We start from the raw sequence: 13,040 nt of genomic DNA, 5'->3' as shown, positions 1-13,040 counted from the left end.
TTCAATTTCAGTCGCCACCCTTCGATATACGGCATATTTTTTAAATAGAAATATTTTCCCGCAGAGAACTTTCGAAGCGTCGGGTATCCGATATCAGTTATTTTTAAAATACTATCATTGTTGTCGTTCGCCTCCCATTGATATGCCGGTGTATTTCGTTAAGTAATATATTTTTGCCTTAAACATTTGCGGCGAGTGGAGTAGGCGGGTGCGGAAACTTTTGTTTTAAGCGACAACTTGCTCTCGCCTGGCTCTCTTCAATGTTCTTTCTATTTAAAAAAGTATATTTTCTGTATAGAACTTGTAGTTCAAGGTGTAGGTGGGTTTTAAATCAAGATAACGTTTGAAACGGACACGACTCTTCTCGGTCTTGTGCGCGTATAAGATTTTAGTTTTTTGAGAAGAGCAATGATCATTTACTGATCTGCGTCTGGATTCTGACAGCAGATCTCAAATAGAAATTTGATTCTATAGAATAGTATATTCTTATAATATGTAATAGGTCTGGAATACCTGGTGGTAGAAAGTTATTTCAATAATTAAAGTATGTTATTTCTTTTAAATAAACAAAATATATTCTATCAGTAGTCTTTTAAGATAGAATATTGCGTAAATAGCAATAATTCTTGGTAACAGAATTTTATATGTTCGCTCTGATTATACAATATAATTATACGACATTACGCTTTATTTTGCGTTATTGGCTTTAGATCACGATTTTCTAAGTATACAAATGATTTGAAATTATTTTATGTTTCGCTAACTGTTACGCGTTAGTTGCGTTATCAGGTTCGACAAATTTATAAGAATTTAGAGATACAGAAATTTTATTAGTTTGAGAAATATTCGAAAATATTCTAAGTCTTTTACCTGCTCAAAGCATAAGTTGCTCAAGAGCAACTAGGCGCTTTAGTTGCGCTTTGGCTAGCTCATACGGATCCTTATACAAATAGGCCACGGAGAGAGCGGGTATCGAGCCGCCGGAAAAACTCTCACATTCATACCTACACAGATACATTCACACCTATATACATTTATCATTCATACACTTATCATATATTGCGCACACCGCACCGCCGCTCGCTCGCTACTCCTTCTTTAATTATAATCGCACCGCTGCTCTCGCCGAGACTTGTGAAGTTAGCGCCCGGAATAAATAAATATTATTATTTATTAACTTACCTTACGGAAAACGATTCCTCCTCACTTGCGGAAATAATCTCCACTCAAATTTTTACTTGCGGATTTTCCGTTTTTCAATAAATGTAAAAAGAAAATCGCCGATTCAGGCGCGGCGCTAAAATTATACTTGATGCTATTACCTCGAAAAACAATATTTTTACGTAAATTTTTTATTGAATTCGATTCCTCCTCATTTGTGGATTACGTAGGAATCATTATTATATGGATTATTAATTAAAATAATTTAAAAAATCATATCATAAATTTTACTCGGGAACCTGGTTTATTTTTAGTGACTTTTGTTCCGTCCGTTCCGATATTCCAATAATGTCCCTAAACGTGCCTACAGGCGCTGTGACGATAAAAGTAATGTAGAATATTACGGAAAATCGATGTAATCTGGCCTGAATATAAGTGCATAAATCGTTTCCTCCTCACATGCGGATTATCATCCAATAGTTGAAAGATGCCATTGAGCTGCATTATTATTGAAAAATATCGCCTAAACATCGCCAGCCACATAGGCCGATGGGTTATGTAGCATCAGCTGATTATTGTTTTCGTCGTGTAGCTTTGGCTCTGCAGTAATGACTGGACGTTCTGGATCATCTCTGTTTCTCATCACGGTTTGCTGAATATTTAACATCAGATAAGAATTACTCTATCAACATTTTACAATCTGTGTAAAATTGTTCCGGGTACTTTGTGTTTTTCTATTTTTTTTTTTTTTCAGGATTTTAACGCTGCAAACACAGAGTCGGATGGACGCTTTAAGGTTAGAAATTAAACACTTTACTCAAAATCATGTCTTATTTTCTATTTCTTTTATGAATTTCAACAATAGTATTATAACAAATTTGCTTAATCTTATCAGATTCAACTTTTATAATGTTGTCGAACAGACAGTAATGAAGCTATTTTACACATCACAGGAAATTTATCCACTATTATCTTTTTGCAAACTGTTTCAGCTAATCCATCACGTATTTCCCATGTATTTTCACTATGATTGAAAATAGTAAAATAATGGGCTAAACCTCCACTAACATTTGAACCGGTGAACGCAATAAGTCCTGATAACGAGTAATTAGCATCCCTTATTTTTATAACCTTGGGAATCTCTTGAATATTGATCGCTGTATTTGATCTAATACATTTACTTTTTTGTTTTTTCAGATTTTCTACTACATCATCTCTGTAACAGTCTTCTGTGTCTATTATTAAATAGGAATTAATGTTATACGTCAAACTTGCATAGTTAGAACAATTTTGGCAATACACGTTTGTATTATGTAAAGAATTTGTTATTTCTTTTTCCAAACAAGAGATACCATTTGTTATGGTTGATAACAAATTAGGTACTATTACAGGTACAGTTTTTGATGATCTATATTGACAAAGATGACAATATATCTCTTGGGTGTTATTACAAGAAGATTCCGCAAGGATTGAAAACAAATTGTTTACATTGTAGTTACAATTTAATTTCTTGGGCAATTCTTTTAATGTTTTAACTTGCAACATAACACGTATTCTCTCTCTGTAAAGATAGTCAATGGAACATTTGTTAATAAGATAACATAACAGTATTTTAAAAACATTCAAGTTATTACCTATATTTACTGGATTATATAATAAGTTCTGCATTTCATTTTATTTTTGTACCGTAAGAATAATAAGTTCAAATATGCTATCAAAAGGACAGGTATGGATAACTGAAATTAATACATCATTGTAATTTATGCGATCCATCTTATTTCCATTTATCTGAAATGTGTGTTGAGATAAGTCTATAGCATTTATTTGAATTATACAAGATTCTACTGGTTGATTTTGAGTTTTAATAATAGTTTTACTTGAACTTTTAGTGATATTCGGTGTAGTAACTTTTTTTTGTTGAATGTTTCTTATCTGTACTTCTGTAGTTTTCTCAAGTTTTGAATTAATTAAAGTCTCTTGTTTATGCAATACAGGTAATAACTTTGATTGGAATTTACTATTTTCAACAATTTTAGTTTCAGTTGTATCATAAAATGGTAGACTTTCGGAAGATTCTAAATTGGAGTTTATAATGTCTAAAATTTCACTGTTATGTAATTCTTCATTATAACTCAATTCCTGATCAATTACTTTAAGTGCCTCATTTTCACTTTTATGCAATTCTTCATTATAAGTCAATTCATGATCGATTACTTCAAGTGCCTCATTTTCACTTTTATGCAATTCTTTTTTATGAGATACCGAGAGGTCTGACATTTGCATAAAACTTGATTCGTCATCTAAGGTTTCAAGTGTTTCATTTTCATCAATACAGAAATCATATTTTTCATTACCTAAACCCATCCAATTTTCATTTTGATGAAAATAACTTTCATTTAAATTTTTTTTCTCAGATTTTTTTAATGATTTTTGGCTAGATAATTCTATTCTTGCACTTCGAATTTCACTTTCTAGTTTTTTAATATTTTCTTGAATGTATTGATCAACATTAAAATTTTTTTTTTGTAGTAGTAACGGCCACATACGAGGATGCCAATGACAATCGACTGAATTTATTTTTTAATAAAGAGGTTCATAATGGAAAATGAGTGCATCATTTAATTAAATAGTTAGTAAACTCTTTACACAAATAGGCATTTAGTATGTCATAAAAACTTTCTCCACTACTGTATAAAGATTCAATGTCTTTGCTTTGTTGTTCAAAAAATTCTGTCAATTTTTCAGGTACTTTTGTATTTATTATATCTAATATGTTACCAATTTGTGTCTTATCAAAGTTTAATGCACCCTGTGATTCAAATTTTTTAATTAAGTTTTGTCTATATCTAATGACATGCTCATTTTCGCACTCACTTAGTAAAAGAATAAATATTTCTTTTAAAGCATTCAAAAGCCCATCCCATTCGTGTATTGAACTTAAGTATAAAATACTATGCATATAGAATCTTTTTATACTATCCTTTTTAAAGCACTCTAATTCTTCCATCCATGTGAGGACACTTGTGATCGGTATATGAAATGTGAACTTTGGTAAACGATTAGAAACCAATAAATTTGAAAGAACAAGAAAACATTGCTGAAGATACAGCTCATAAGTAATTGATCCATTGAATGCATCACAAACAGCGGATAAAACTTTGTATATAGGAGGACAAAGAATTTCTTCAGGTATCGATGCACCAGATCTTATCCATTCTGAGAAGAACAGATATAATTTATCAAAACTTTCTGAAAGCATTTGACAAAATGAAAACACTTGACTTGAATCAGAAGCTCCAACAATTGTACATAAATTTATCTTTCCACTCGTATTCTTTGAAATACTTATTTCATTAACACAATCTTCCAATACCAATAGTTCTAAATAGTTAATTTTTCTTAAAACTGATCTGTAAAACTGTATTTGTTCTGGACTCCACCACATACAGTAAAAATATACATAATTGATTTGACGTATAAATTTTTTAAATTGCATATCTAGTCTTAATTGATGCAACATATCTAATACATTGAAGTATTTTTGATCAGTTTTTTCTACACTTTTTTTTCAGAGCTTTTTTCTTCACAGCTGTTTTGGTCTTCAGAGCTTTCGTTATTATAGCTGTCTTTGTTACATTGCTTCAATCTATATTTCTGATCATTATTTTTTAGATTATAATTTATATCATTCTGCTCATTTTCTTCTCTTTCATTGCAATTTGTTGCATTTTTTGCATTCTCGTTATCACGAAAATATTTTAGTAGGTTCGTTTTAACATTTTGTCTGTCTTGATGAACATATTCATATATGTTCCTTCTTTTAACGTCAAGTTTTTCACTAACTTGAGTCCAAATTGCATTTGACTTTGGTAATAAGTTTTCATTTTCATCAAATATTTCTTTAAACTTTTTCAGCTCTTCTAGCCTCACAGAATGCTGTACAGCTCGTTTACCAGCAGGCATCCTAATTTATTAAAAAAATTTAAGTTATTGTTATAAAAAAAGTTAAAATAAATATAAATAGAAATCATTTCATTGTTTACCTAATTTATATAACCTCCTTACGTATCCTAAAACATATAAACTGTTGAAACGTTCATTCAAGTGTCACTTATGTTTATTTCAGATTTTTAATGACTTTTTATGGCACTCATTATTAAATATGTATAATGCAAATAATGTTTTTCGATATGACTCGAGCGGCCGAAAGCTCAGAGAACAGGAGCATTTTAAAAACAAGGCCGGTAACAGCTGTATCTTCCATAGGATAACCAACAAAGAACAGATTTCGTGGAATAGCGCGACCAACCCAACCGTCGCTTTTTTCGTGAGAATTCGTCCATAAACTTGTAATCACAGTATAGACACAAGCTACGTCTTTTTTATAGTCAATATAAACAACTAGAATCAACTGCAGTTAAAAAGTATTTTATGGTTTGCATAAATATTAAGAATATTCAAACTTTGTTGACAATTATATATCCACCTTTGCGTTTGCATTATTCTTTTAAGATTTGTCAAATTGAGGTTATGTTCACATCTAATTCGAATAGTTTGTAACTATTATCCATTTTTTAATTCAGGATATTTGATAAAACTTGTATTAATGGAATATGATAGTGTTATTGCTAACTTGTTGAAAAATTACCATAATATGATGAATAATATATTCTAAACAATAATATAAATTATGTGATTTTTTTGCAGATCAATCGCATCTTGAAATATTAACTATCTTATAAGTATTTGCTACTTAGATGAACAACTACACTTTTATAATGTTTGAAACGTCTTTTTTTATTAAATACAATTTATAATTCACGGTATAGTACAAACAGTGTTTCCATAGTATACATATGATTTATACACACTGATATAAATAAAATTGTTAAAATATATTTAATATTTTTATGTCTTACAGCAATGCCTCGTTGCTCAGCAGTGTCGGTTGATCAAATTTTCGAGATCTTGCAAAAAAAAATTGTTTTTGATAAAAATGAAAAAGTGCTAAAAAAGTCAGACAAAGTATGGAAAGAAGCAAGTTCAGCAATAAATCATTTAGTTTGTGGATCTACTTTATATTTTTATGTGTTAAAAGATTGGAAGGGATTAAGCTCAAAATTAAAACAGTATTATTTACAGAATCAAAATGTTTAATGTATAGCAAATGTAAAAAAAGAAAAAAGCTATAGACAATTGCTCAAAAATTGAATTTACAATTTCCTTTGATAAAATAGAATGGCAAAGGATTGAACCAATATTGCGAAAAGGAAAAAAAGTACTGCCTGAAGGATGGTCACACGTTATAGTTCAGAAGATCTGCTCATGTGAGCAGATACCTTGTCCTTATAGTTTTGAGAAAGGATATGTAACTCGTAAAGATGATTCTATCAAGCTTTTGGATATTGCAAGGAATGTGGAAATTCTATGAGAGGAATTTGTCGTTACATGACATCTGCAGAAAACTATACATTCCAGATTAGCACACAAGACTCTAGGTCTATTAGACATTTTACTAAAAGACCTCTATCCGGACCTTTAAGAGAAGAGTGTCAAAAGATTCTTATGCATGAAAAAGCGTTAAAATTCAAGAGGCATGAAGCTGAGAAAAATATCGCTTATGGAAATGTTGAAGGACCACTTGTTCACACAACTCCTGTGTTGCGAAAAGCAAGACAGGATGGTATTTTTAAAGCCTACGGTGTAAAATCTACTAAAAATGTTGTTGATGCAATAATTTCAATGAAATTTGATGAAAAATGGTCTCCAATAATTAAACAAATTGGAGATTTTCCATTTAACGTTGTATTTTGGTCTCCTGAGCAGATGGATCTTTGGAACACTATTAACTCTAAAGAAGATGTCACTATATCTCTTGACGCAGCTGGACGTTTTGTGAAAAAAATAAGGATTGGAAGTGAAGTTTCGTCACATATATTTTTATATATTATAAGTGCATCAATTGGTGGAAAAATTTATCCTGTTTTTCAATTTTTATCTGAATATCATGTAGCAATTTTTTTAAAAGATTGCTTGAGCTTATGGCTTGAATCCGGTGCCTCAAAACCTCAGCAACTAGTAACAGATCGATCGAGTGCTCTTCAAAATGCTGTATGCCTAGCCTTCAATAATTGTTCATACAAAGAATATTTGTTAGCATGCCATAACAAAGTTTTGAGAATTAAGAGATGATTTGCCACCATGCTTATATAGATTAGATATTGCTCATTTAATAAAATCCATTACAAAATGGAAATGTTTTGATAAATACTCACCGAACATTAAAGATTTTTACTTGAGAATTATTTCATATCTAAGTACATCAACATCTTATCAAGATTTTATGAAAGTAGTAAAACTAGTTTTCATTGTCTGCTTAAGTCCTGGAATTGGAGGTGATTAATGTGGCTCGAAGTTCTTCATATTTGTTTAGTGTTATAAAAACTCATGAATGTAAGTATTGCGAAGAGTCATGTACCTGTGATTTCTGTAATGAACAGAAATTAAATGACGATGAATTGTCGGAGGAAGATGATCTTAACAGCATTGAAACTGAAATAGAGAACTTAAGATTAAGTGCGATGAAGTATATTGCTGAAACGAATAAAAATGATTTTTATTGTCCTGATCTGGTTAAGAATTTCAAAGATTTATGTTCTGAGTACCCCACGTGGACAAACATATTGACAGAGTCTTACAGCTCTAAGATTACCGTAGCTTCATCAAGTCGTTCAGAATCATTATTCAGCGATATGAGACATATAACAAATATAAAGTATTGCGTTTTTCTTGATGGTTCAATGAAACTTGGAAAAGCGTACCTTGTAAATGAAAAATTAATGTCTCCAACCATTAGAAAATCTTTGTCTTTGAATAGTTCCAAGCTTGCAGGATGTACTGATCTTGACAACTCTATTACTCAAAGTAACGTTACGAAGAAAAGAGGAAAATATTTAGAACCATGCTCCGACATTCAAATTCAATATAGTCAATCTAAAATAAAATCATCTAAAGATATTATTGTGAATGGTATTTTGCGAAGACCTATTGAACATAACAAAATTGTATACGCGTATACAAGTTCCTGCTTATTTGACAGTATAATGGAACTATGCATTTCAGCATATGGAAGTTACGCTTCTTATGAAACTATTGTTAATGATACTTGCCAAAATAAATCATGTTTTGGAGCAGTGATGATAGAATACTTATTAACTGAAAAACAAAAAGTATTTTATAAAAAACGATTTGATTTATGTTTCAAATATTTTGATGTAAAACATGGTATTTTGTATTACAAAAAATCTATTGGTCATCTAATTCAGCAATTTTTTAATGAATGCACAACAGATGTTTTTTATGTGCTATTGCAACCAAAAATAATATCAGAAATACTAAATCTGAACAAACTTGATTGTTACATACAGGAATATACTTTAGATACACATTTATCAAAGTATATTTTTATTGATATGCAAAATTTTTCTGAAAGTCAAACCTTTAATATATTAAACATGCCTGTAAAACTAATGATACACAAAACAATTTTTATGTTAGTTGGCGTAATAGCTTATAGTGCATCAAAATTTAGCACTTAGTACATTATACGACTTATTGTAGATCTGTTAAGAATAATTGGTATTTGAAAGATGATCTGGCAAAAACAACTCAATACCTAAAAAAAAAAGTATATACACATTAAAAATAGCTATTGTAATGTACGTAGAAATTTGATAACATGTTATATGAAAAAAAGTTGCGTACTACGTTAAAAGTTAGTTAATTATTCTTTATGCAAAAATACAGTTGATAAGAGTACAATTGGTAATCTCTAAATGTATAAATAAATTAAATAGTAAAAGAAGACATGATTTTGAGTAAAATGTTTATTTTCTAACCTTAAAGCGTCCTTCCGAAACTGTGTTTGCAGCGTTAAAATCCTGGAAAAAAAATAGAAAAACACAAAGTACCCGGATCGATTTTACACAGATTGTAAAAATGTTGATAGAGTAATACTTATCTGATGTTAAATATTCAGCAAACCGTGATGAGAAACAGAGATGATCCAGAACGTCCAGTCATTACTGCAGAGCCAAAGCTACACGACGAAAACAATAATCAGCTGATGCTACATAACCTATCGGCTTATGTGGCTGGCGATGTTTAGGCGATATTTTTCAATAATAATGCAGCTCAATGGCATCTTTCAACTATTGGACGATAATCCGCATGTGAGGAGGAAACGATTTATGCACTTATATTCAGGCCAGATTACACCGATTTTTCGTAATATACTACATTACTTTTATCGTCACAGCGTCTGTAGGCACGTTTAGGGATAATATCGGAACGGACGGAACAAAAGTCACTAAAAATAAACCAGGTTCCCGAGTAAAATTTATGATATGATTTTTTAAATTATTTTAATTAATAATCCATATAATAATGATTCCTACGTAATCCGCAAATGAGGAGAAATCGAATTCAATAAAAAATTTATGTCAAAATGTTGTTTTTCGAGGTAATAGCATCAAGTATAGTTTTAGCGCCGCGCCTGAATCGGCGATTTTCTTTTTACATTTATTGAAAAACGGAAAATCCGCAAGTGAAAATTTGAGTGGAGATTATTTCCGCAAGTGAGGAGGAATCGTTTTCCGTAAGGTAAGTTAATAAATAATAATATTTATTTATTCCGGGCGCTAACTTCACAAGTCTGTTTTAATTGCTCAGTCTGCTCTGGCCTTTGAATTTTATAAATCTTCAATTTTTATTCTGCTTTGGATTGTCATATTAGCTTTGGTCTTGTATATAGTTTTTCATTTGAACTTTTTGTGCTACAAACTTGTTGTGACTGTCGACTTTATCGGTTTCAGTGGAGGGGCGCTGTTCGCTTTGTCAATCGTAGAGACGGGTCTAAAATTCTTACCCTTAAGTCTATGTTGTTACACAGTTTATAGAACATCAAAAAATTCAAAGAGATAAGAATTATACAAATAGATATATATGTCAGTTATTAAGAAAAGATATGAATGGCTTTACGGCATACAAGAATATTTAAATAACCCGAAATTATCAAGGCCCAAAAAGTTTAGTATTATAAATTTTAAGATCCAAAACTGTTAAAGTCCAAAAATATTTGAGACCCAAAAATTTTAAGGCCCGAAAATTGTAAAGCTTAAAATTATATCCTAGATGTTAAGTTATTGGGAAAATATGTGAAAGGCACACGGGGACATTAAGCACTTTAATATAAAAGTAGATTTCATAAAAGAAGTCTGGCTATTTTGTAGAAAATGAAATTTTGAACAAATTTCCAGTATTTGAAAATTCTAAATACCCAATTGAAAAAAGTTTTCCTACTCGCGAAGCCTAATTCACAAAAATTGACTTTTCATCTGTGTGCATAAGCAGTGCCCTTATATTAGACATCATACTTGCTTGAACCAACTTTTTCAAATCAAATTCACTATATATATAAAATATACAATATTTTACATGATCACCATGTATATGCATCTTTAGACATACTTTTGTAGACCAATAAAGGCAGAAACTGATATTTCTTCACTACACTTACACTACATTCTTAAAAAAATAAACTTTTCACACATGCTTCCATTAAATACGTGTACTATGACTACATAGTTCAATATACTATATTTATAAGCCATCACTGAGCGTATGTATATCTAGATATATGTAAATTTGATATTTTATTCCCTCTGCATAATCTCTATACTAAAAAAATCACGTGATTACCACGTGTAAATCACGAGAAAATCACAAAAAAATTACGTGATATTTATGAATAATAATCTAAAAAGCGAGTGGAAGAACTCAGAGTGAGTTCTAACAAGAAAAGGGATTTAGTGAGTGAAGGGTTCTCTAATTAAAAACACACTATTTCGCGGTAAAAGAAAAGTGTACTTGCTGTGGCGTAAAAACCCTCATGGATCAGAGGGAAAAGCCTCAGCAAGTGTAAGCTTTATTGAAAATAAGAAAAGGAAATTATATAAATGAATGAAAAGAAAAGTGACTCTAGAGAAGAAAAATTTATCCAAAAAGACGCATGCAGAAACGCAAAGACGCGAGGTACCTTTGACGCACGCAGAGAGCTCTCTTACCCCAATGTCGCAAAGAAATAAGCTACAGCTAAAGAAGACGCTGAGCTGGCCTCGCCATAGTCTGCCGCTGCTTTCGTCCTGATCCCTGAGGTCTGAAAGCAGGGCCTAGGGAGCGAGAGGATGGTCCGCAACCGTGTACCAACCGCGCCACGACGTCTTGGGGAGCCAGACGCTTGGCACGAGGGCAACAAGGTGTTGCCGCAGCTCGCTTGCCCTGGAAGAAACCACGTCCACAACGTCGGCACCTTCCGAAAGCACACTTAGCCTAACGCCTCAAGGCATACACACACGCGCACCAGACACACACGCGAACGACGCGATCGCGAAATTTCCGCAAAACGCAAGTACACTAAAGCACGACGAAGTGAACAGTGATTGCTCCTAGAAGGGCAGATCTCAAATTCACCTTACCAAGCAAACGTAGAAAAGCGCAAGAAAGCCGAACGTACGAGTCGTTTGGCGGTCCTAACAGGAGTAAGCGCGCGCGAGCCCTTCACGCGCTCGCGAGCGTGGCCGGCGGCGCGCGCCTCAACGCATGCGTACGCGCCGCTCAACGTCACAACGGAAAGCGCGCAGCGGCGCGAAATTCAAATACCCAAACCTGCATCTACACTACTTAACTAATTAAAAATGAACTGAACAAATCATGTGAGATTTTTGACCAATTTCTCATCTGATCATCACGTGATAATAGCGTGAATATAGCGTAAGTTATAATAACATTCAAAAATATTATTAAAATATTAAAATAATATTTATAAATCAAGAAATGGATAATTAACAATACATAAAGACCCAATTAAAGAAGAAATAAATTTTCTTTGATCGAGATTTCAACCCAGAACCTTGGCGTGTAAATCCATTGCTCTACCATCTGAGCTAATTACTTTCTTTGACGGTTAATGTATGATAGCTATTTACAAATATTGAGATATAATTTTTTTTCGAGGTTACTAGTAAATATAATTTTCTTGAGTTATTTTTATTAAAATTATAGTCAATTGTAACATTAATTCTCTGACCTACATTCATGTTCATTCTGTTACAATGCCGCTACCCTAAGCGGGTCTTGGGCGTTGTCGCCCAGATCGGACGGGTGAGAGCCTATCACCACTACACAGCGCGTCCTCAGGTTGCGGATAGAGGAACAGCCCCTGAGAAAGAGGTTAGCTGCGAATAAATAGAATAAGCAGTCGCGGATAGCCGATAGGAACAGGCGTGGGTGTGATGAGCCCACACTGTCGAACGCATTCATCTAGAAACACTGCGCAAGCACCACAACAAAAAACACTTCACATTATCTCTTATCTCTAAATCTATCTCTTTCATCACACATTACAAACATGGAAAAAATCCTGCTGCCGAGGAGGATGCGGGAGCGATGACAACTGCCCCGAAAGGGGATGTGTAGAATGATTCGTCACCTGGTCTTACGCGGTAACGATGCCAGTGAAGACGCGCTGCCTTGTAGGAGGGCGTTAGGATGTGAGAATGAAACCGTAGTATGTCTGACGACGAGTTGACACTGTCCTCGTCAAAGTCGGGAAGCTCCAGAGAGGTATGGGGGTTATCACCTCTAGAACGGTGGACTCACCTGCGATCGGAACAGGATCCGAAGCGCGCGGGTTTAACATAACATCATGGCTCAAAAAAATCAAAACCAAACCAAAAGGGACCTAAGGGTCGGAACCTGGAATGTTCGCAGTCTATACAGAGCAGGCGCGTTTAAAGAACTCATAAAGGAAGCTGATAGGT

General features: G+C 32.8%; 2 protein-coding genes and 1 long non-coding RNA gene across 6 annotated transcripts in view; 1 reads left to right on the top strand and 2 right to left on the bottom strand.

The window, feature by feature from the left end:
- LOC100117878 (putative fatty acyl-CoA reductase CG5065) overlaps nt 1-13,040 on the bottom strand; it is a 267,482-nt gene that overhangs the window by 243,485 nt on the left and 10,957 nt on the right. The gene's annotated exons all lie outside the window — the stretch shown is intronic.
- On the top strand, nt 1,906-2,508 carry LOC116416847. The gene is made up of 3 exons (XR_004227180.1): nt 1,906-1,957; nt 2,154-2,265; nt 2,359-2,508. It is a non-coding gene; the product is annotated as an uncharacterized LOC116416847 (long non-coding RNA).
- Nucleotides 2,556-5,440, bottom strand: LOC116738662. Its single transcript, XM_032601845.1, has 2 exons — nt 5,205-5,440; nt 2,556-5,125 (listed from the first exon to the last, which is right to left on the bottom strand). Exon 2 carries the CDS (start codon nt 3,703-3,705, stop codon nt 2,836-2,838), a length of 870 nt encoding a protein of 289 aa, XP_032457736.1. The 5' UTR covers nt 3,706-5,125; nt 5,205-5,440; the 3' UTR covers nt 2,556-2,835.

The sequence above is a fragment of the Nasonia vitripennis genome, assembly GCF_009193385.2.
Source record: "Nasonia vitripennis strain AsymCx chromosome 3 unlocalized genomic scaffold, Nvit_psr_1.1 chr3_random0009, whole genome shotgun sequence".
Taxonomy (NCBI): domain Eukaryota; kingdom Metazoa; phylum Arthropoda; class Insecta; order Hymenoptera; family Pteromalidae; genus Nasonia; species Nasonia vitripennis.
This window is presented reverse-complemented; position numbering and strand designations above follow the sequence as displayed.

Coding starts and splice junctions, on each gene's coding strand:
- LOC116738662 (XM_032601845.1), bottom strand. CDS start 3,705: ATGTGGCCGTTACTACTACAAAAAAAAAATTTTAATGTTGATCAATAC.